The following is a 23,988-nucleotide window of genomic DNA, read 5'->3' on the forward strand; positions in this document are numbered from 1 at the left end:
GCACAAAACGGGGAACGGTGCGATGGCACCGGTCAGCAAGCAGCAGCCTCGCCGCCGTCCCGCCGCTGTCATCGCCGGGGCAAGCACGGGCTTGGCGGGGTTTGCACTGGGAACAACGGGGCAGCCCCGCTGATGCTTACGGGGTTCACTAGGGCCGCAAAGTTGCGCGTTGGTAAAATAATAATAAAAAAAAAAATAAAAAAAATGATTAAAAAAAAATCCTTGGGTGGGTGATCAGGCTTTGCTTCGGCCTGACAGCCACAGCGCGTCTCTCACAGCGGGGGTGCTGTGGGGAGGCCCGGCGGGGCGCCGGGGCCCTGCCCGGGCCAGGCCGCCGCCTCCCCCCCCGCCCCGCCGCGGGGGGCCGGGAAGCGGCCGCGGCCCGCCCCGGGGCCGGCTCCCGCTCCCGCCTCCGCCGCGTTCCGCCCCGCGGGGCCCCGGGAGCCGAGGCACGGCCACAGCGGCGGCGGCGGGGGGAGCGGGCTGCCGGGCCGGGCCGGGCCGAGCCGAGCCGAGCCGGGCCGAGCCGAGCCGAGCCGAGCCGAGCCGGGCCGAGCCGAGCCGAGCAGGTAGGAGCGCCGCGGCCGCCCGCTGCGGGGGCAGTGTGGGGGGGCAGCGGAGGGGCGTCACTCGCCGCCGTGGGCCCGGCCCCGCCGCCCCGCTCCCCTCAGCCCGGGGGGGGTTCCGGGGGGATTCGGGCGGGGAGCGGCCTCGGCGGGGCGGCAGCCCCTTCCCCGGGGGTGGGTGGGTGGGTGGGTGGGTGTGTGGGGGGGAAGCCGCCTCTGCGGATCCCCGTTCAACTTAAACGGGTGGGGGTGAGGTCTGATCGTCTTGTGTAACTGCTATATGGCCTAAAATAAATAAATAAATAAATAAATACAAAAGAAAAATCATCATCAGGTGCAGCGGGAGGGCGATTTCGGCGGGCTGGTGTGCCCGAGCCGCTGAGGCTGGTGGGCTGCTCTCTTCCACGGGACTCCGTCGTGAGTGATTCCTTAAGGTGTAGATTTAGATGCCCCCCTGTAGCAATCCTATTTCGACTACAGAAATCCGGTACCGGCCCCCACTCCTGTGTCCGTTTCCCCCCCCCCCCCCCCCCCCCCCAACCTTCCCTTTTAGGAGCCCAGTGAAAGATTTGGGAGCAGCGCTGGCGTTTCAACAGCTGGGCTGGGAATTGTGTTGCAGTGTGACTGTTAACAAAGCTGTTGATGCGGGGATAAGGGCTTTTTGCAAGCCAGGCATGCCATTTCTGTCCCAGGGCATAAAAGCTCTGCTGTGTATGCTTTAACGTAAGTGGAGCACTCGGTAGAAAAAAAAAAAAAAAAAAAAAAAAAAGGGAAAACAACCATCCTGGAATCTAAATGTTGGCTTCAGTAAATGGTAAAGCTAGTTCAGGATGAAGTGTTCCTATGTCTTGGCCCAGCTCTAGCATTTCCATCTTGTGTATGAGATGAGAGCTTGAAACTTTCCTAGCTGGGCAGGGGAGGGACGGAGTGTCCGGCTGCAGTGTTGTCGGAGGTGGCAGCTGGGGAGGAGAGCAGCTCTGGGAGATGTCTGTGGTGATAGTTTGCAGGGACATAACCCATCCCAGCACTGGTGAGGCCTCTCGATGTGTAGCTTCTGAAAACACCCTTGCACTGCTACGCGAGCGAGGGTGTACAGCTGGAGAGTGCTGTCTTAAAATCTGCCATCAATGTTACTTCCTTTTCACAGAAGAATTGATTTTTTTTTTTTTTTTTTAACTCAGACACCTCGGGCTTGAGAAAAATCCTCTTCAAAGCTCGAGAGTGAGCCTGCTGCTGTGAAGCTTGCTCGCTGCATGAGAACCGTCGAGCAGAAGCATGTGGCTAGGATCCTTTTGGCAGACCGCAAGGTCCGAGTGTAGAAATACTGCTTGGAAAACCTGAAGGGAGGTGTCGAGTGAGAGGAGCAGTCTTGGTAGTGTGCTGCTGTGTGCTGATGTCGAGATAAGCATATGACAAACAAGCTGTAAAAATGACATATTACTCAGATCTTACTAACTACTTCATGAGCACTAAGTGGGAAGAAAGTGTTAGTGGGGGAGAAGGGCACTGGTGGTGCAGTCAGTGACCTGTTCAGTGGTATCAGTCCTGCCAGCGTCCCATCGCAAGACCTCTTTGTGGTTGCTAGGGCAGGGTGGGTTTTAACATTCACGCTTGTTTCTGGCCCTTTGGCTGGTTCCAGAACTCCCACACCTACAGCTCTGCTTAAAAAAAAATATATGTATATATAAAAAAATCCATGGGAGCTTGCTCATGTTGGGCTGCTGCACGGGTGAAAAGGACCTTTGCCAGCTGCTCTGCAAGCCAATGTGTGGACTTGGAGTGGGCTCAGGGAAGTGAGACGCCTCTCCTCGCTCCTCATGTCCTTTCATTTAACACCTCTTTTATAGAAGGATCTTGCTTCCAAAATAACTTCACTCAGTGGAGCCTCTCTTGGCCTGGGCTTCTCTGTCCTTGCTGAGGGCTCTGGGGACCTCTGGGCTGAGATCCTTGTCCCTCTGCGGCAGGTCAGGGGTGGCTGGGTGAAATCTTGCAGTATTCGCTCAGCTTCTTACTTGCCTGTGACAGAAATAGAGCAAGAGGCAAGCTCAGTGCCTGGGGAAAGCTCTCCCCACAGGCGATCTCTGTCCTGCTGCATGGAAGCGCTTCCCTTAAGAGGATTTAGCAGCTTTAATGATGCAGCTCATCAGGACTCTCCTCATTCCTGTTATTGTCTCTATTTTAGTTCTCAGGGGACAGGCAGGTGTAGTGTGACCCACAACCGTAAGCTGGTGCAGGAGATGCTCTAAGAAGGCCTTCCCACAGCTCCATGGAGGTTTCCTGGCCCTGCTACCCAACCCACTCTCTGCTTCAAACTCCATGAAGTGCAGAGGGCAGTTCGTCTGAAATTCCTCGTCTGACTGTAGCTGAGGAAAGGTTTTATCCCTCTCCCGTGTCTCCGGGTCATTGTGTCACAGATGTGAGGCAGCAGGGGACCGCCCAGGACTGTAGGTGTTCATCCAGTAGATGTTTAAATGGGAGAAGTGCGGGTGGGAGTTTTGCAGACCTCCGGTAATCCCAGGCCCGGAGGCACTTCCCAGCTCAAACCCTGGCTGTGGTTCTGTCACTGTTACAGCAGCAAGGACCTTGGGCACCAGTGGCATAGGATCTGGGACGGGAAGGCCAGGGTGATGCTGGGAGGTGGACCCTGCCCCGTGCTATCTGAAGTGGTAATTATTGTCACTCCTGTGGCGTGGCAGCCGCTTTGTTCCTGGATTCCTTTCTGTTTCTGCTCGCTGGTGAGCGGGAGGTGCTGGCGTGGGTCTGGCAGGGCTTGGGCTATGGTTGAGTGGCTTGGAAAGCCAGAGGAGGTAGCGATGCTTCCAGTGGGCCTGTGCAACAAGGGATGACTGGAACCTTGGTTCTTACACTTCTTCCTCAGTTTCCTCTTTGGAAAAATTTACACCAAAATGAACTTCTTACTGCCAGGAGCTCTGGCCCTCGTGAAGTTAAAGCATTCTTCTTTAAAATAGGAGCACCACATCTGCATCCCTTTCCTCTCCTTCCCTGCCTTCATTTGTCTCTCAACGTGGATCATGACATCCTGGGATCTGGAGTCCTTATGCAGAGCAAAGGGTGAGCTGGGCCCAGTAGCTTTGGCCCCTGCCCCGTGGTTGTCAGCTTTGATGAGCTAAGAAATAAGCTGTGCTTTTGCACTGACGCTTCTGTTGGGGGAATGTGGGATCGGAGCTTTCCACGAGCAAATGATTAACGACATGTGCATGAAGGGATGGCTGTGTGAGCCACCTTCCCTTTAGGAGCTGTGTAATGAGCTGCAGTCGTTACTTAACCACCTCTGTCTCTTCCTGGCACGTCTGTATTCTTCGAGAGGGAATGAAATGGAGGAAAAGCTAAAAATTACAGGCTCCCTCTTGGCATGGTAAAAGGAATAATACGGGAGGCACAGCCTGCGCCAGCAGTTCCTTGATGGTTGCTGGGCTGTGGCAGAGCCTGTTTGCTGAAAGCTCTCTGGGCTGTCAGGGCTCGGAAACACTGAAGCGGTTAATGGCTGACTCGAACCCAGACAGGGCGATAAGTGAAGTGCAAGGAACTGCATGCTGGAGATTGCTTAAATCCTTGCTTGTGTGCGCCGACAGATTCAGAGCGAGCTAATTTTCTGGAAGAAAGATGAGGCATTACTGTGGGCAGCTCTGCAAAAGGGACTGCCTGGTGGATGGTGGCAGAAAAAGGGAATAAACCAGTAGGCTGTTGGGGTGGGGACGGGGATCAGAGGCTGCCAGCTCAGCACCCAAGTGTGTGTCCTCTTGGACAGTGCAGGGCCAGGGAAGCTGGATGGTTCGGGGCTCCTCCAAGGTACGTACAGGGGAGAAAGGGAAGGACACTAAGCTGACGCCAGGCTTTCTCCTGTGGGAAGAGGCATGGGCTGTCTGACTCCCTGCTCTAGTTCTTTTATCTCCTTGGTGGAGCTTCAGAACTGGGACACCACCATTTAAAAGCAAGTCAAATCAAGGTGCTGTGGATGTACTTAATTTCTGAAACTTGCTGCTGAGGTAGGTGGCCTGTTTGCCTTTAAGGAGCTCAGGAGCTGGGAAGAGCCACAGCTCTCCTGTGCTGCTAGGAGCCTTGTACATGGGCAAAGGACTGGTGGCATTTGTTAAGGATGCTGCTGGGCTGCTGTTTTAGTTTCTCTACAGTGCAGCCTTAAGCAAACAGGTGCATTGCAAAAGCACTTTAACCTTTACTGCAAAATTGTTGCTGGGATTTAAGCAGATCACTGATCTCTTCCAGTACGATGATAATCCCATGGCTATGTGTACTGGTGAAATGCTGATCTGGGGCGAGCTATATACATTAGGATATCCAGCAGCCTGGAGATTTGCAGTTATATAATGCAGAGTTCCCCTTGTAGGTAAAAATATTTCTGCTTCAGTCAGAGGGAGGTCTCTCGTGCCCAAGCAAAGGAAGGGACGAGCCATCAGAGCTGCGGCCGTGCACCCTGAGCTGAGCTGACCTTGTTGCAGCTGGAGTCGGGGACTGTCCTTGGTCCCTTCTGCTGCTGTTCAGCGTCTTTTGCCACGGAGGCGGTTTGGGAAAGAGGATGGAGAGGAACTAGGTTATGGGGATTTGCATAGCAGGGCCCGAACTTGCTGTGAAGTGGTTTTACCCGTTGGGAACGGAGAAAGCTGTTTCCCCGGGTGAAGGGGGTTCTGGTCACTGGATGTAGCCATGTCCTCCACCAGCACCTGCCTTTGGCCACTGCCGCTGTGACCCCTGAGGCTTCTGTGCTCTCACCGGGATGGGGTCCACGGGCCACAAAGGAGCTCAACGCCCTCAGCTCCTGCCTCCACAAGAGAGGCTTCGCGCAGCAAATTGTCTGTCTAGTTTTAGAAAGCAGCCCACTCCAGGGCCCAGATTTTGCTCAAGCCGGCGTACTGGACTGCCACAGGTTCGAGTGAGCTGCCTCGAGGTGTTTTCTGCGCCGGGGTGCTGTGGGCTCACGGCCCGTGCGGTGTTGGTGCAAGGCTTCAGGGGTGGCACACGGGGAGGGTGGGAGGTGACAGGCTGGCACTTGGCTAGGACTGCAAGGGCTGTCAGCCCATAATATAGGAATATACAAATCTTAAATGCCCAGAGCCGGCATGTCTCCTGTGATGGATGATTAGCAGTTTGGTTGGGGATCAGCTGTGAAGTCTAATTTAACTGGAGGAGCTCTACTGCTGCCCAAAACGGCTCAGTGCTCTGGTTAGGCCTTTCCAGGGAAGGTTCTGTAGCTTTTATGGCATTTCACTTTCTAGGTGCTACATTCTTAGAGGCAAAAATATTTGTGTTGGGAATATCTTACTCGCTTCATACCTGATTTTTTTTCGGATTTCTCCTTGATCCTGCAAGTGGCTTACTTAGCATTACTTGGAATACATGTGGACAGAAATTGAAGAGAGGTTCTGCATTCATGAGTGTCAGTGTAGAGTGGTTTTTTGGACTTTGGTTACTGGAGCTAACATGCCTGCTTTTGAAATGTACCACACAGACTGCTCTGCTCCTCCTCTTTCTGCTTGTAATCGAATAATTTGTTGAGTATCTTTTCATGAAAGGGTGCTGTTCTGGCTGACGTGATAGGACACGGTATCTAGTACTGCAGTTATAATTGTGCATTGGTTCTGGGGCTTGTTTCCTGCTGGTTGTATGGTGCAATCAAAGCATCTTCTTGACCTCAGTGGAGCCGGTCATGTGTTTGCCGTGTGTGTCAGCGTGGACTGAAGCTGCTGGTGGTGAGTCAGTCCTGAGTGGCTTTGCTTGGAACGTCCTCAATTTCCCAGTGTGCTTTACCAAGTAAACTCTGTCTCCCGTTCCCTCGCTCCCATCCTCCCTTGTCTTGTGATCGTGGAGCTAGGCTCCCTGCTCATCCAGAAGCGTGGATCTGCAATACTGTGCCGGGCTTGGATTGTGGAGACTGCTGGCCTGCAGGTTCCCCCCCTTGCTGTTGCTTTGAATTTTGTACTGACCAAGAAGAGATGGGAACTGTTTTGCAGCATCTCTGCTGGATGCTTGAAAAAACTGGGGTTTAAAAGGCAGGCAGCAGTTCTAATAACGCTCATCTCTGAAGACTCTTCTGGGGGGGCGGGGAGCATGGAAAACCCAACCAGACAAACCCCAGCTGCCTGGATGTACTTTCCCAACAGTCTGAGAAGCTGCTGGGTTCTTCTTTGCATTCAGGTCCCTTTCTAATGCAGGTTTGCAGAGACACTGCACATAGAATAACTAAAGAGCCCTCTGAGTTGTGCAGTAAATCCACCTATTCCCAAAGGAAGCTCTTTTAATTAAAGAAGACTTCTGCTCGGCAGCTGCTGCGCAGGACAGTGCTAGACCGCGGTGGTGGGGAGAAGCCCTGATGAGCCCTGTGAAACAAGGTAAAGGCACAACCCTTCTGCTCCCAAAGCATCTGCTGTGCCTCCCTGGGGACACTGCACAGGAGTGGGGGGAAGGCTGTGGGTATAACGGGAGGTCCCTGGACACTGGTGGGGAGGGGGAGTGGAGCCCTGTGGGGCAGCTCAGCCTTGCAGGCAAGCCCCAGCCCCACTGTGGGACTTTTTGCAGGAGGTGCCTGCTCCCTGTGTGCAGGGCCTGACAGGTCCCTCCCCCCAGATCCTCCGAGGGTGGTAACACCTTGTCTGGGTGCAGCAAAAATGGGGGTGGTTGTGCCTGCTCCCGAGGGGTGGGAGGTGTTGCCGGTGGTTGCTGGTGCCTCTCCTGCCCGATGTGAGGGAACCTGACAGGTTGGAGTTTCCTCTCGCCCCTGCTTCCTGGGGGAGGTGTTGTGACTCACACCTTCCTAGAACAAAACTGAGGTGACCAAAATGCTATTGCTGAAACCATGTGGGAATTTCTTAATGTCAAAAGCAGCATCGAACTGCCTGCTACCTCGGCAGGAGAGGCTGTTTTGGGGACCAGCAAGCTGCTTTAATGCCCGAGTCCAGGACCTCAAAGGCTCCTTTGATTTGACGCTGCAGTCCTGCCGGTGCTCTCCGAGCCTGGGTGTTCCTGCATTCATTCCCAATCCATCGTGTCGCAGCTTCGGAGGTCGTCGTGGCGGTGGGTTAGACTTGATCCTGTAGTAAAGCAGTAAGTTCCTGCTTTGTGTAGCTTCAGGCAGGTGGGAAACCTCTTCCTCGCCCAGTTGTCAGCTACAAGCAAGACCTACCAGCGTGTATACAAGCAGACGGCCATGCACCCGGTGTTGTCCCATGGCAACCTACACAGTTGCTCCTTGTTTGCCCAGAAGAGACAGCCTTGGCCGCGGGGTGTTTGCTGTCAGGAGGAGCAGCCCGTTCAGTGGTGTGGGAGCTGAGCCAGGTTCGGTGCTGTCTGATGGTTACTCCTGTGCCCAGGGTCTGGGTGGAAAGCCCCGGTGTCCTGCGGTGGGTGATTATGCTGCTGGCAGCCTCTCCATCAGAGGAGGAGCAGGCAATGGGGCTTTGCTGAGCAGGGTTTCAAGGGGTGGGCACGTATCCCGGGGGGGAGAAGGGAGCCTTGTGTCGCATCCATAACCTGCCCCAGGTAGTATGCACCTTGCCATAATTTGATGTCATTAGTAAGTTTGGCTGGATTTAAAAATTGCAGAACTGATGTGAAGTAGAAAGGGTCTCTGAGGAATGGGCTGTGTGGGAAAGCACAACATGGTTGGGACAGAGGCAAGTATGAAAAAAAAAAAAAATGTGCCTGCAGCCCTATTAAAAAGTAATCAGTCTCAGTTGTGATTTACTAGTTAAAGATGAAACAGCCTTGCTTTTTTTCCCCTCCTGAAATGGGAGCATTTATCTCTGCATTGAGGCTTATCTGATATTTGTAAATCGGTTATTCTGGATAAAAGTTCTTCCTTTTTAAAATAAATACATCTGAACTACTCTTTTTCCATCTCATTCTTCTAGCATTGCTCCATCAAATACTCTCCTAAAATATTTGTGCTCTAAATTTAGAAAAAGAGACCCTTTCAAGAAATTAGAAAAGGCCACCCAGCCTCCCTTGGTTCCGGTTCAGCTGAACCCGTTTTCCAGACTGCCATGTGTAGGTCTGCAGGCTCCAAGGAGGCCCCTCCTTTTCCCAAAACAGACCCAGCTTTTCGAAGTCTTGCTGTCTATTTTAACTGCCAAATTCCCGGGGAACTTATCCCATATGTCTATTCCTCTTGGCTTGAAGCAGCCCTGTCCATAGCCTACACATGTGCTGCTTGGAAGGATGGATTTATTATTTTGCTTTTTTTTGGATGGTGGTTGGTGACGGGGTGATCTTAACAGCAGGTGACAGGTCTATAATTGAGTGATGTTCTCACCTTGCTCCAATTAAGTTGCTCCAGTTAAGTCTGCTGGGTTTACCTGCCTGGTAATGTGGCAATCAGCAGGGTAGCAAAACACCTGCATGTACTGCAATCTGCCTTGGCCTCCAGGACCATCTTCACAGAAGGAAAACAAAAAGTTTTTGAGCGTCTCCTCCAGCTGGCTAAGAGTTTTCTAGAGGCCTCCTTGGTTTCACAGGTTTGTCTGCTGAGATTTCTTATTGTGGCAGTTCACTTCCTAAAATGCTTAGGCTGGGAACAAAGCAGCTTCACTGCAGCTTCTGTAACAGCTTGTGCTGTGTTATTCATGCTCCTCACAGCGTTGCCTTTTACTGCTGTACTGTGCAGCCTTCTTTTCCACTTTCTTCCTCTTGTAAGAAAGAGGCGCTGCTTGAGAGAGAGTCCCTTCCTCTGAAGCTTTTTATAGTTCTGGCTTTCTCTTTTCATTCATGCCTGCTGGTAGCATCAAGTGATATCGGTGGCGTGAAATTCAGGATGTTGTGAAATGTCTGTCCTCAGACTGTCTGTGACGGCGGGGCACGGGGTGGTCTCGTGTGACTCTGGGATGAGCTGAGGGAACGGAAAGCTCCTCCTAGGGCAGAGGGCCACGAGCACGGAGGCTGCAGCCGGCAGGAACCTTTTGTGGCTGTGGCACTGCTGTTGTGTGAATGGCTCCGTACGACCGAGTCCGTGAGTTTGGAGACCCCTAGCTTTGCCATCCCTGTCTACTTCTAGCTAATGGGTTTGCAGAGTTGCTTTTCTTACCCTCCCCAATACGTGTGTCTCAGAGAGACCGTGAGATACTTGGAGAATCTTGCAGGAATCCTGTACTCTGGGTACTGGCAGCCCTGCAATGGGGTGCTTTGGGTTGGTAGAGTGGAGGGTCCATCATTATGGTAGAGCAGACCTTCTTGAAGAGGGATGATCATTGCAGCTGCTGGTCTGTGGTCTTCTGCTCTAGAATCTCAGGTAACAGTGCCAACAGGCTGGCAGGGGAACAGAAGTGGTTCGGTAGCCACAGGCATATGGACAGCTGGTAAATGGTGAGGGTGCTGCAACTAGCAAATGGTGTACTTGGCAAAAACAAGATTCTGGACTATCACAAATAGTAAGGGGACTGTTTCTGTGAACAGGCTGAAAGATGCATCCCTTTGTGGGCTGAGGCACTTTCCTGTGCCAGTAGGACTTCTGAGACTTTCTGGTCATGCTGGGTCTGCGGTAATATTCCAGCTCTCCTTGGTCTGTAGGGCTAAAGGGTTAAAAACTCTGCTTCTTGAGATCAGTAACTTGCTATCAGCAAAGGTCCTGATGCAAAGCATGTGATATGTTTAAAGTAGATTAATAGCCTGTCTATTCTGTTGTTCGAGGAAGCTGGCTTAATTCTAAAGCTTCACAATCTCTCAGCGTAACAAGCCAGAAGTCTCTTCTCTGATTTGTGGTGTGTTTTTTTGTTTTATTTTTCTTCCTTTCTGCCACTTAAGATCGTGTCAATGGACCCTAGGGGGAGAGATTTTGGGGAGAATCCTGGTGCTAGAAGAGACTTCCATTCTCCAGTGGGCTGGTCCCCCAGCAGTGTGGGACTTCAGTGCTCTGATGAGCCCTCGGCTAGCTTGGCAGGGTGTCTGAGCTCCTCCAAGGTTTAGCTTGAGAAACACGAGGGAGTGCTTGTCCTCCTACGCTCATCTGGGTAGGTGCGCTTTAGCACTTGGCTTCAGCAATGAAGAGCCTGGTATTGCTGGGAATGGGGGGGGGAGTAAGCCTGGTGGGGCTCAGGTTCCTTCCCACACTGGTGCCTGGGCTCTGCTCAGCCTCATCCACCCCTGGAGAAGAGGGGTGCAGTCCCAAGGTTCAAAAGGTAGAGAGAGAAGGTGTTTGTTTACTTGCTGTTCAAGTTGCTACGCTAGGGAAAACATCCTGCCCTTGATGTAGAGCTACTCCCTCTTCACCTTTACTGCATCCTTGCTAATTCCTGGAAAGGACCGAAAAGAAACCTCATTTCCCAGTTCAGGCAGATGCTGTAACTTCTCAGAATCACATCTGGCATGGGTGTGCTGAATCTCAACACCCACTAGTTATCTACCCTAGCATTCTGAGAAAATGGAAGAAACTGAAAACCAGTTTGTTTTGAAAAGGAACTTTACAGTAGAAAGTCCTCGACCTTGACCTCTTGCATCTTATGGGAGGAGGAGGCTGAAAAGATAAAAATGAGTCATACTACCTGGTTCCTACCCTCAGTCTGGCAATCTCTGGTGCTGTCTCCTACGATAGAAAAAAAAGTTTGCGTTAAGTCTTTCTTCCTGCCTGGGCTGTGGTAGCCTTTGGGTGCTTTGGCAGGGAGGGAAGGGTGCTGTGTCTCGGGGAGGTCTCTCTAAGCCAAGTGGCGTTGGGAGGGATATTGTGCAACTCCTCAGAGGAGATTGGTTGACCTCCAAGGCATTGCTTGTGTGAGAAGGGAGGCTCGGGAGTCTGTCCTGTGCGTGTGCTTGCACCTGGGGTCTCCACACCGGTGAGTCAGATGGCAATGGCAAATGCTCAGTAGCATCATCTGCCTGCTGCAGAGAAGCTAACCAGAGCACGAGCAGGGTGCTGCTTGTCTGTGCCGGCCACCCCACTACACTTTGGGGTGCAGGTCCTGCCCATGGGCTTTGCTCCTCCGTGGGGAGGCGTGGGGCAAGCCAGCGTGGGGGACTGCCTTTGACACAGGCGCTGCTCACTGCCGGGGTGGCTGGCATCTCTTTCAGAGGTGACATTTACAGCCTCACAGCTCCCAGCGCAGAAAACAAAGCTGAGCTGGTTCTGGGTTTGGAGCCATTAAAGAGCCAATGTAGTCAAGTGACAGACTTGCCCAACCAGTTTTGTGAAAACTATGCGGTTTTACTGCACCCTGTGCTGGTTTTAGTTGGCGTGGAGACCTCTTTCTAGACCCTACCTGCATGATTTGTTGCACAAATAAGATACTAGTATGTGGTAATCAAAGAGAAAAAGTCCACTAAACTGTACTTTTGGCTTTTTCTTCTGTATGCTATTTCTGGTAAGTGTGGGGGGTTTTTTGGGTGGTTTTTTTTTTTTTTTTGTAGGGGGAGGGGAGAATCAGATGACTTCTGGGACAGGTTGTGGGGTTTTTTTTGTTGTTGTTGTTCTTTTTTTTTTTTTTCCCCCCATTTTTTTTTGGCAGAGTTGTATCTCTGGTCTTGCTGAATGGAAAGATTTGCTTAAATTGGAGAAATACTGTCCTGCGAATACTGTCATGCTATGCAAGCATGAGCGTATAGACTGAAAATAGCAAAGAACTTTCTCAATTTGCCAGTTCTAGGGACTGAAGACGTACTTAAATGTTGGCTTTCAAACTGAAGTATGAAGTCCAGATGTTCGTAAGATCTGATTGCACCCCTTGTAAATATAGAGAGGTGGTAACAGGCGCTTCTAAAACCTGTGCTGTTCTTTGATACTGAACTCTGAGTTGGTTTCTTTTCAACAGCGTGGTAGTGGTTTATAAATATCTAATCACTTCCCCTTGAGCATCGGAAGTACATTTCTAAAATATGCGTTTCCTTTTTGCAGAATGCACAACATGTGATTGCTGTGGCAAAACGTGCTGAAAAACCTCTGTCATCGATGACGCTGTTGCTTGTCAGATTATTCACACAAGAGTATACTAACTACAAAAGTCAAATGGAAAAGCTTAATGTTTTACCAGGTGCACCAGGAACAAATCTACCTTTGCAGTGTGAGTTGATGAGTTTCCTCAAACTCATCTAGTGTCCTGAGAAATCTAGTCTTTCCGGGGGTATTCCTGCAGTACTTGCAGCCAACTCTTGCCTTGCTTTAGTCTGCTCCCCTTAGTCTAGGGGTAGCAAATGTGCAGGGGCTGCATGCACGCTGGAGCCTCTGGCTTGCAAATGTCTTGCAGATGCTCATGTTAAGGGTGTCACTGTGCACGTCTGTGCTCCTAAGTGGAAGACCCAAGTTTGTTGACAATTAAGTATCATGCTGCAGTCAGCTGGTGTGGCTGTGGTGCTATCTATGACTTTGTCCTTAGCCCTGAAACCGTCTCCTCTAGCTTGAAGGCAATTGCTTCTACTTATGGTAAGAAGCAACTGTCTCTAGAGTAGATGGAATTAGAGAGTCTGTACCATGTACCTTCTTTCCTTCCCTTCTGTTTCCAAAGTTTGTATTATGCAGGCATACAGTTTTCTACCTTGCCCTGACACTTTCCTTCAAAAAGAAACAGTAGCTGAATCGGTCACACACTCACACATATTTATATTTATATATATATATAAATAAATAATCTCTGCATCCACAAGTGTAGCCTGTTTGAGAGGGTAACCCTAATTAGCAGCCTTAATTTTTAGGGTCCAGCTTCTCCCTCAATCCCTCCATTGTAACTTTTGAAGAGATGCTGTTTGGAAAATCTCCACCACAAACATGATCTTGTTTATGTTTTCAAGGTCATTACACAGCTGGTATTATCTCAGTAGAGCTTAAAGAAGAGTTCAGTGAATTCAGACCCAAGTCTTTCATTGGCTCTGTGGTTATTTGCTTGCCAGAGACAAGATGTACCTCCCAGGTGTACTAAAAGTCCAAGGCCTTTGAATATTAACATCAACAAGATGAACTCCTTAGGATATTCTTAGTGTGCTAATGTGGCTGTGACTTGCAGTCTCTGCCCTGAGGGCAGTGCTGTACCTGGTTAACAGGACTTAGTAACTCTGTCATTGCTCATTAACTGGCGTTGTTGGGTGAAGCTGTTGGGTCTCATGACCCGTGATCTGGACACCTTCTGATTGCCAAGTGCTGGTTCCTCATGTGCATGGATAGAGAAGCATTCCCAGCAGCTGGGCTTTGTGGCTCAAGGGCTCAAAATCCTGCAAAAGATGATTTGTTTCCTTCCCTGCTGTTAAAAATTGTGGCTTTTTGGGCTGCCCCTTCCCCAGCCTCTCCTGTGTGTGAGTGTCTGGCTTGGAGGTGGAAGGGGAAGGGACCATTTAGTGAGCAACTCCCCATCCCCAGCTGTCTTCTGTGGGTCTCTAGCCTGCTATAGGGCTGCTCTAGTTCTGGTTTATGAATTGGGATAATACTGCAAAAAGTAACTGCACTAACCTTCAGAATGGCCTCATGCAAATTACTGTGCAGATAAACATCTTTATGGAACCAACAGCTTGCTGATCCCCTCCTAGGGACTGATGCTAGTTGCTGTGGTCAGAGGGAGCTGGTAGTAAATCCGTGGGAGCTCCTCCTTCTCCAGAGATTCCTGGTCCATCTGTCTACAAATGAGTCCAGCTAGCCGTGGTCACTGTCATGGTGTGAAAAGAAAGTAGGGAGGTGAGACCAGATCAAGAGGAGAACTTCAGAGATTTTTTTCAAAGCCCAGCCTAGTATCTTGAGGGGAAACAACCTGTTGGAAAGTTGTTGTAGGCCTGGGGAGGGTGATGCTTGCCTGCTGTGTCGGGAGGCACTTGCAGCGCTCGTGATCAGCCGAGCCTGGTTTGGAGGTTGTCTCTCAGTGGACTAGCTGGACTTTCATCCAGAGATCCCACCTGCCACAGCAGATGGAAGGGGTGAAGGATCAGGAGCCTCAGGGTATGCTGCAGAAGCTCAGTTCACAGCGGTGGCTGCTGCATCGCTGCATTTGCCAAGTTGGAGGAAGAGCAGGCCTGAGCTGGCACGCCAGCCATATGGGGCTCTCAGGGTGTTTGGGGGGGCAAGGGGAATAGCAACTGGAAAACCAGTTCTGGTGCTGGTTTGCCCTCACCCTAGCCTGGTAAAAGGTAGTAGCAGCACATCCTGTGGGGTCTGCCTTTGTTTTACATCACCCGGGGTTAAAGCCTGAGGGGTGGTAGTGGGGAGCAACTGGCCAAAGTACATAAGGACAACCTGCAGCTTCTCTGTAAAGGATCGTTTCCTTTCCTTATGAAAGAGGGTGTGGGGGAGAGGGGACAGCGTCTTCCAGGCTATGTAGATGCATTCATGTGTGAACAACCCTTTCCTATTTGATGTGTGAGTATCGGGGCTGACCTCCAGAGCTCCTTGCTGTCGGGAGTGGGTGTGCTCTCCTCGAGGGTTTGCAGGAACTTTGCCCTTGCCTGTAAATGTACTGAGGCGGTGATTTCCATAACTGATCTACTCCGGTTGGCATCGATACTGTTCCTGCTTGTCGTCTTCTCTTTCGCCACGCTCGTAAATGAGCCCCTTATTTGTGCTGTACAGTAACTTGGCAGCTGAGGTGCTTCAGCTGCCAGAGCTCATCAGGAAGAAGCCAGCCCTGCGAGAGCGAGGGCTGAGCTCTTACCGGCAGACCTGCGTGGCACAGGCATGTATAGCACTAGCCTGAGCAACGTACCATAAACTTCAGTGAGCACCAAACATGCAGTGCTTGCGAGGTGGAGGCAGTACAGGTTCTAATTCGAGAGAGCAGAATTGCAATTCAAAATTAACTTAGCCTCTCTGCCCCTTATAACGTCTGTGTATGAGTGTTCCCCCTCCCACCTCACCAACCGGTGGTGGGGCTGGGAGGCAGAGGGGTTTGTCTCTCCCATATCACTCGTCCTTTGCTGCAGTCACCTTTTTTTTGTGTGTCTGTGGGGTGGCTGGGAGTATAGCAGACTCCTGTGACAAAAATAAGTTAATCTCCCAGCTGTGATGGGTCTTGCTAACAAAGCAGGCCTCTGTCTGCCTCTCCTCATACACACGTGTCCTGGATTTTGTTCTCTGCATACTGGTCTTGCTGTCATCGCTGTTGTGGGGAGAATGACAGGCCTGAGAGCTGGAGGTTGTGCAGAAGGCAGGAAACCATCCCATGAGGCCAGTTTAGTCTGTGCAGACTTGTCCCGTTCCTCCACTGTGGGGAACCCTGGGCTCCTGGATCAATTGATGCCTTCTTGGAATTAGTTCTCCCTTCAGGTCCTGGGGCTGAAACTGGGCTAAGAAAGACTCAGGGTCAACTACATAGAAGCTGACCAGGCTGTGTTGGCAGCTGAGTTTTTATGGCAGTAGTGCCTCAAAGCAGTAAACTGATAGAGGTGCATAAATAAGCCTGGAAATGAGAGGCTGGGACAAATGCCACTCTGCAGGTTAACAGTGCAGACTCTTACGAAATCCTCTGCAGAGCTGGCATCAATCTGGAAAAGGACAGGGAAAATTTGGAGGCATAGGGGCAGGATTGTTGAAAAGAGTGGGTATGGATGCTTGGAGAGGAAAATTTAAATGGTCAAAGCGGTTGGGGTGGAGAGGAAGAAACAAACATCTGTGGACAATCAGTGGTATTTAAAAGTTGCAAACTTCACGTATTAAACTTTTGCGTGTGTTGCTGCAGGATGTTAAGGCTCAAGAGTTGACCAAGTTCAGAAGGCAAGTGGTCAGCTCTGACTGCCACAGTTCACAGGCAGCACGGTCTGGCAAGGCTCTGTGCTTAAGCCAGCTCTCCCGTGGATATGGCTCGGTTGTGATAACTCCAAGCTCTTCTGCTTCCAAACCTGACCCATGTCAAATTTGGTTGAGCTGTTGCTTCTACTGTGTGGCAGCGTTGCTAGTTTTGTGGCTGTGCAATTTCAGAAGGTAGGGTTTCGAGGAGTTTCATTAGTGTAGTGAACAAAAGTTTAGTTTCTTACGGATAACAGAAGAATTGGAAAATCTGTAACGTTTCAGTGTGTGGATCCCTAAAGTATCTTCAAATCTGAAAGCAAAACCCTAAAAACCTGGCTCTTTTTTGGCTTCAAAACTCTACTTTGAATTACTTTATGAATAGGCACTATGAAAGCAGTATATCTCCCTGTAACAAGAGGAGAACTGTGCATAATGCTGTAATGCATAATTGGGTTTTTGGTTTCTTTTTTTTTTTTTTTTTGATGAACAGTGAAGAAGGTATGCCTTGAACAAATATATCTAGAAGAGCCCTGAAAGCAATCTTTTACTCTCATCACCTCAGTCATGTCTTCTTCCACACCAGCACTTCTCAGCTTGTTTGACTACTTAATTATCTTAGATAACTATTGAAAAGATCATAACAGGTCTGCAAATCTCTGTTTTCCTGATTGATAAAAGCAGTGTGGGCAGGGGTGAAAATAGGCACATGGCTACTTAGTGCTAGGAGTACTGGGAGTTGCCCCTCCAGTTTGAAATTAAGGAAGGTTGCACGTGGGACCAGACATTTTAAGGTAAGAAATCCAGTGCCTTGTGCAGGAGGCTGTTATCTATCTTAGTCCTGAGCTAGGTTGAAGAGTAGAAAGCCACTTGTATCCCCCACAACAGACATTCATTATCGCCTAGGGACCTGGCTGCCTCTGTGTTCTGGTTAGACTGACGGGCTCCAGTCTGTGATGCTATTAAGGGGAGATGTGTTCATGGTGAAGCCAGTAAGCAGGCCAGCTGGATGGGAAAACTTATGTCTTCGTTATCCTCTCCAAGTGCAGTTTTAGGTGTTAGTGTCTGCCAGGATTAACGGGCTGAGAGAACGTTTCTCCTGCAGAGGAAAGGAGGGGAGCACACAGTTTGAAGGAAGCGATATTTGTGCTCTCCCTGCTGAAACACCCCTTTTTCTGAGGTACCGTTAAAGGGCACGGTAGTCTTTGGGTTACAGCTGGTTCTGTGACAGCAAGCTGGCATACAATTTGTAGGTGGGCTGCACTAACACGGGCAAGGCTTCTTGAATAAACTTGCTATCATTAACCACGGGTAAAAATCTGCTCACAGGGAGCCTTCGCTCACTTTTCCTGCGTTGGTAGTGATGTACAGTTCATCGGTGCTGGAACAGGCCCGGCTCACAGCCAACGGCTGCACCTGGGTGGGCTGGAAGTGGGAGTGCTGTGGGTTTGATACTTAGGGTAAGTGTGGACCAGAAACTATTATAGGAGCTTTCCCCAGCTAATTTGAAGGACCTCCTTTTGGGTGCTGCTGGCGTTATGGACTCTGACCTGAGGAGTTAACTGACTAAAAAGTGACTGAGATGATTCTTACCTAATGACTGCTGTAGAGATGGGATCTTTAAGAACTGCCTGTAGCACAGCCGGCTGAGACTGTATTTCTGTGCTGCTTTCCCATCTCAGTAGTATCTTGCCAGGTGCTGTGCAGAGATGGGCTTCCCACAGCCTCTAGCTATGGCATCCCTTGAAGTTAGAGGAGTTTGTGTTGCTTTCAGCCACACAGCTCAGACTTGTGCTCTCTCCTGGTAGTTGGAGGGTCACTGTTGCTTGGTGGGAAGACTAGCCAGTTATAGCAAGGCCCACATACCAGTTTAGCTCCAGAGTTAACCTAAATATTTGATAGGATTAAGCAAAAGCCTTTGATTGAAACAAAAGAACACACTGGGCTCCAGTGACCCTCGGTACACCCAGGCTGGTGGCAGGGAACCCTGCTGACTTTGCTCTCCGGGGCTGGCTCTTCCCAGGCCAAACTGATGACCCCAGCCAAGTACTGCTTTTCCTCTGACACTTGCTTCTTAAAGCAGCATGGTCTGTTTTGAGCAAGGAGCTTGCTAGGGCAGATTTTAAGGAACTTAAAAGTCCTCTGTTGCCTATGCAGGAAACATAACTGAGCATGGGGGAGAAAGGAGAAGCAGGAAAGCAGACCTCTGAGATGTTTCCCCACCGGTCCTCATGTGTTACTCAGCTGTGCTGCTTCCCCAGGATGAGGCTTACTTCAGTAGCAGGGATGGTCTGCGGGACTTTTTCTAGCTTCTGAACAATTTGCTGTCAGACAAGTGAGAAATGAAGTAGCTTGCAGTAATACAGATCTATTTACTTCCCCGGGTCCTGTGCTGCAAAGACCTGATGAAGATCCATTGCTGATAAGCTGCCTAATTCCCAGTGTTGAGAGCAACCTTGTCATCACTCCTCATGCTTTACATGGGCTTCAACCGTTCAGCAGAGTTAACTTCAGATACAGTAAAGTACCTTCTCTCTGTGTTGAAGACCTGCCCTGGAGTTTTCCTCTTGCCCTCCCTATATTGCTTGTTAGCTGTCCCATGGATGTGTGTAGTTTGTGTGGCTGGTACCAACTAACTAAAACCAGTATCCTGTTTTATCTGTGTTCCCACACTGCCTTGAACTTGTGAGGTTGTCTTTGGAAACTGAGACTTGTTGAAATCTTGCCTGTCTTGATCTTGCAGCAGAATTGGTAGTAGGTAATTATGGAGGAGACTCACTACTCATGCGTTGTCAAGGCATCAGATGCTGAATTGCAGGAAGCTTGATTTAATGCTGCCTTTTAAACTGACCCTTTGGCATTTCTCTTCAGTGTTGCTTCAGCTGCTTAAGGGTCACGAGGAGATGAGATTTTTCATGAGAAGGGAGCTGGCCTTCTGATTTCCTTCATCAGATAAGCACATCCCTTCTCTGCATCGGGAGTGGTAGCTAGGGTTGGTGTTTTGCTTGATGCTATCGATCATAGAATCGTAGACTGGTTTAGGTTGGAAGGAACCTTAAAAATCATCCAGTCCCACCCCCCTGCCCCGGGCAGGGCCCCCTTCCCCCAGCCCAGGGGGCTCCCAGCCCCGTCCAACCTGGCCTTGAACCCTTCCAGGGAGGGGGCAGCCACAGCTGCTCTGGGCACCCTGGGCCAGCGCCTCACCCCCCGCACAGGGAACAATTTCTGCCTTACATCTCATCTAAATCTGCCCTCGGTCAGTTTAAACCCGTCACCCCACGTCCCATCCCCACCCCCTGATCCAGAGTCCCTCCCCACCTTCCCTGTCCCCCCTTTAAGCCCTGGGAGGCCGCTCGAAGGGCTCCCCGGAGCCTTCTCTTCTCCAGGCTGAACCCCCCCAACTCTCTCAGCCCGGCCCCCCAGGGGAGCTGCTCCAGCCCCCCCAGCATCTCCGTGGCCTCCTCTGGCCCCGCTCGAGCAGCTCCGTGTCCTTCTGCTGTTGGGGGCCCCGAGCTGGCCCCAGCACTGCAGGGGGGTCTCCCCAGAGCGGAGCAGAGGGGGAGAATCCCCTCCCTGGCCCTGCTGCCCCCCCTGCTCTGGCTGCAGCCCAGGGCACGGGTGGATTTCTGGGCTGCAGATGCACATTGCTGGGTCATGCTGAGCTTGTCAACCAAGACCCCTAAGTCCCTCTCCACAGGGCTTCTCTCAATCTACTCATCGCCCAGCCTGTATTTGTATTTGGGATTGCCCCAACCCATGTGCAGGACCTCGTTAAACTTCAGGAGGTTTGCCCAGGCCCACCTCTCCAGCCTGCCCAGGCCCCTCTGGATGCCATCCTTTCCCTCCAGCATGTCACCACACTGCACAGCTCGGTGCCACTGGTGAACTTGCTGAGGGTGCGCTTGATCCCACTGCCCGTGTTGTCAACAAAGATGTTAAACAGTGCTTAGCCCAACACTGACCAGTGGATCTGCTCCATGATCTTGCTGGGCACAGAGATGAGAGTGACTGGCCTGTAGTTTCCCCCGTCTTCCTTTTTTCGCTTTTTAAAAATGGGGGTTGTATTTCCCCTTTTCCAGTCAGGGGAAAGTTCACCAGACTGCCACGACTTCTCAGATATGATGGGTAGTGGCTTAGCCACTTCATCTGCCAGTTCTGTCATGACCCGTGGATGCATCTTATCAGGTCGCACAGACTTGTGCACCTTCAGGTTGCTTAGATGGTCTCAAACCTGATATCCTACAGTGGATGGTTCTTCTTTCTCCCAGTCCCCCCCTTTGTCTTCTGCCCCCTGAGCAGTATGGCTGGAGCACTTGCTGGTGAAAACTGAGGCAAAATACTTGTTGAGTACCTCAGCCTTCTCCATGTCCTTGGAAAGCAGGTCTCCTGTTTCCAGAGAAGGCCCACATTTCCCCTAGTCTTCCTTTTATCACTGACGTACCTGTAAAAGCTTTTTTGTTGCCTTTGACATCCCTGGCCACTATAAATAAAGCCTGATAATTCTATCAGGGCTTTGGCCTTCCTAACCTGATCCCTGGTTGCTCAGATTGTTTCTCTCTATCCCTCCCAGCCTACCTGTTCTTGCTTCCAGCCTCTGTAGGCTTCCTTTTTCTGTTTGAGCTTGTCCAGGAGCTCCTTGTTCATCCATGCAGGCCTCCTGGTGTTCTTACCTGACTTCCTCTTTGTCGGGATGCATTGCCCCTGAGCTTGGAGGAGGTGATCCTTGAATATTATCCAGCTTTCTTGGGCCCCTCTTCCCTCCAGGGCTTTATCCTATTCAGAGTAGTCTGCCAAGCAGATCCCTGAAGAGGCCAAAGTCTGCTCTTCTGAAGTTCAGGGTAACAAGCTTGCTGTGTGCCCTTCTCACTGCCCTAAGGATCTTGAACTCCACCATTTCATGGTCACTGCAGCCCAGGCTGCCCTTGAGCTCCACATTCCCCACCAGCCCCTCCCCGTTGGTGAGAACAAGTTTTAGCATAACACCTCTCCTCGTTGATTCCTCCGTCACTGGAGAGTTAAGTTACCATCAACACATGCCAGGAACCTCCTGGATTGCTGATGCCCTGCTGTCTTGTCCCTCCGGCAGATACTGGGGTGGTTGACGTTCCCCATGAGGACCAGGGCTTGTGAACATGAGGCTGCTCCTTTCTTTCTATAGACAGCCTCATCTGCTCAGTCTTCCTGGTCGGGTGGCCTGTAGCAGACCCCCACTGTAACACCTCCTGTCCCTGCCCTCCCTTTAATCCTGACCCATAATCTCTTGGTCAGTTCCTCACCCATCCCCAGGCAGAGCTCCGGGCACTGACATAGAGGGTGCCCCCCCCTCCTCATCTCCCCTGCCTCTCCTTCCTGAAGAGCCTGTACCCTTCCATGTCAACACTCCAGGCACAGGAGCCATCCCACCACATCTCTGTGATGCCAATCAGATCATAGCCCTGCAGGCGTGTGCACGTTTCTAACTCCTCTTGTTTATTCCCTGTGCTATGTGCTATGCTGTTAATGCAAAGTCCATATCAATAGTGATGGATTTAGCAGTGTATTTGTGATTAAATCCCTCTAACTGCTGATAGTCGCTCTCCAGGAGGTCTTGGCAGCAGTGGCTGTTTGTATTTGTAGGGATGGTGATGCCCTGTTTTGCTGCCCTGAAAAGGCAACTTGGGTTGTCTGTGGAGCATATGCTTTCTGTGTGTCTGCTCCGAGGCCCACCAGCAGATCCAGAGCTCTGCACAGGGTAAGGGTTTTGCTCTGAAGCTGCCTGGAGGACCCGTCACTAAAATAACTGGTTTTCTCTGCTTTCCCCTTAGGTCCTGTAAGTGAAAGAAGATGGGGTCTGGCTGCCTAAAAGTCACCAAATACTTCCTCTTCCTCTTCAATCTCCTGTTCCTTGTAAGTATTGTGAGCATCTTCAGAGTAGCAAGGAAGGCCTGGACTAAAATTAGTTGGAAAGGTGCTTTTTCTGGATGTTGGCCCAGTGCGTTCATTAAATAAAATGGTCACAGTTTTAGAAGGAGGGAGGGAATCCCTGAAGCCGAGGGACATCAGAGCTGCTGTGCAGCTCCCAGGTACGTCGAGCAGCTCTGCTCCCAGTACCCACCTGCTGTCTTCAGTGCACACAGCTCCCTTCCTGCAGTGGGCAGGGAAAACGGGAGTTACAAGTCCTTTCTAGAAGGAGAGTAGTTGTAACTGCTTCCTCTGCCACATCTGGAGCAGCAGCTGAGCTGCCCCTGAGCAGCAGAGAAGCTACAAAACCTGCCAATTAATGGCAATGCCCTCCTAAATAGGCCAGGCAGGCTTCAAAGAGCAACTCTAATTTTGTTCAAGTCCCAGTGGCTGTTTTTGATTTTTAACAAGATGAATTAGTCCAAGTACCCTGTTTGAAAGGGAGGTGGGGGAGACTGGGGCAGGCTTGCCTGGGGAAATGAGGCAGCCCACTGGATGCAGTTATTTTCAAGTATGAGGCTCAGCAAAAGATGAGCTTCTTTTGGATCAGAGTGGGTCTGGGAGAGCCGTACATGTTCTTGCATGCATCCTTTCATGAAGCTCAGGTATTGTGTGTTGTGTGGGCGGTGATGGTACTGTTGGTGCTGCCCTCCCTCCTGCAGTGGGATGGCGTAGTGGGGAAGCACAAGGTTTCAGCTTTCCACATGCCGGCAAGAAAATACCCTGTCTGATATTTTTACTCTTTGTGCAGCGTGTAAGGGGAAGGAAGGGCCAGGCTGGGAGGGCAGGGAGGGAAATGGAGCACAATAAGGTGTGAGCACTGCTTTCTGGTCTCTGTCCCTGCACACAGCTTCATTCTTGCTTCCTGCATGGCTGTGCTGTGCTGCTGGCACATGGGCTTGAACTTGAGACACATCTGGATCTTGTTTCCCTTGGTTTACTCTGCTGGCTCTTTCCTCTCTGCATTTTGCTTCCGTCTGAAGAGTAGTTAGCTCTGGTCTAAGGGCTGAAAGTCAGGGGTGCTCAGAGCATCCATGGGGAAGACTCTTGGGAGGGAGGGGAGAGAAGAGGTTTTTCAAGTGCGACTAGATCATTCTGGGTATGATTTGGTCCGCTTTAAGGATAGGAAAAATCCAGCTGAGTCCAGGCCTATTGTTCTACTAGTGCAGGACTCCTGTGAAGGATTTAACATCCAGGCTATCTCCTCTCTTGAAGAGGTGATAATTTTAAAGCAGCAAATATTTTAACTAGTCGACCCTGGGAAAAAGAGCTACACTTTTTAAGGCAGTGTTTGAGTCTCCCTGAAGCCCCTTCCTCTATCCCCAAGCCTAGGTCCAAGTTCATTAGCTAACCTCTGTAGAGAGAAAGTTCTTTTCAAGAAGGCCAGCCTAGCATGGGAGCAAAGGGGAAGGACAACAGCCTGAAATACTATGATGCCTTACAGCAGTGTTGCTGTTTTTGCTGCATGCTCTCAGGGGTCATTGTGGCATCTCTACTCCACGTTTCCCTCCTCTCCCCTCTCTGCTGAGCCAGGCACGGTCACGGGCAGCCTGTGGGGATAGCTGTGCTGTCAGGAGGCAGAGCTGAACTGCTTTGTCAGGCTGACCTGTGTCAGTGCTGAACTGCATTTTCCTACATTTTGCAAGACTGGGAGGATGGCAGGCGCCGAGTCCCTCTGCAGCTCCCGGGTGGGGCTTGAGCACTCCTGTCTGGGTTGCAGATGATGGGAAGCAGCTTTGTCCTGCACACACCCTGCTCCAAATCAACTCCTCTCGTGTACCAGCCAGCCCCTCTCCCTCTCAGGGAAAGCTGTTCTGATGCACTGAGCTGAGC

At 50.9% G+C, this 23,988-nt stretch overlaps 1 protein-coding gene across 6 annotated transcripts in view; it reads left to right on the forward strand.

Annotated features, from left to right (window-relative positions):
- The first annotated feature begins 443 nt into the window (after positions 1 to 443).
- The window catches only part of CD82 (CD82 molecule), a 42,614-nt gene continuing 19,069 nt past the window's right edge, over positions 444 to 23,988 (forward strand). The window contains exons 1-2 of one of the 6 annotated variants that reach the window (XM_042791074.1): positions 444 to 532; positions 22,018 to 22,101. In XM_042791074.1, the coding sequence (XP_042647008.1) occupies positions 22,039 to 22,101 (63 nt within the window). In that variant the 5' untranslated portion in view covers positions 444 to 532; positions 22,018 to 22,038. Of the gene's footprint in view, positions 570 to 6,911; positions 6,932 to 9,032; positions 9,053 to 9,467; positions 9,544 to 22,017; positions 22,102 to 23,988 lie in introns of those variants that run through there. The other 5 variants (XM_042791075.1, XM_042791073.1, XM_032998521.2 and 2 more) reach the window with 5 other exon arrangements.

The sequence above is a fragment of the Tyto alba genome, unplaced genomic scaffold (assembly GCF_018691265.1).
Source record: "Tyto alba isolate M040663 unplaced genomic scaffold, T.alba_DEE_v4.0 Super-Scaffold_18, whole genome shotgun sequence".
In the NCBI taxonomy this organism is placed as follows: domain Eukaryota; kingdom Metazoa; phylum Chordata; class Aves; order Strigiformes; family Tytonidae; genus Tyto; species Tyto alba.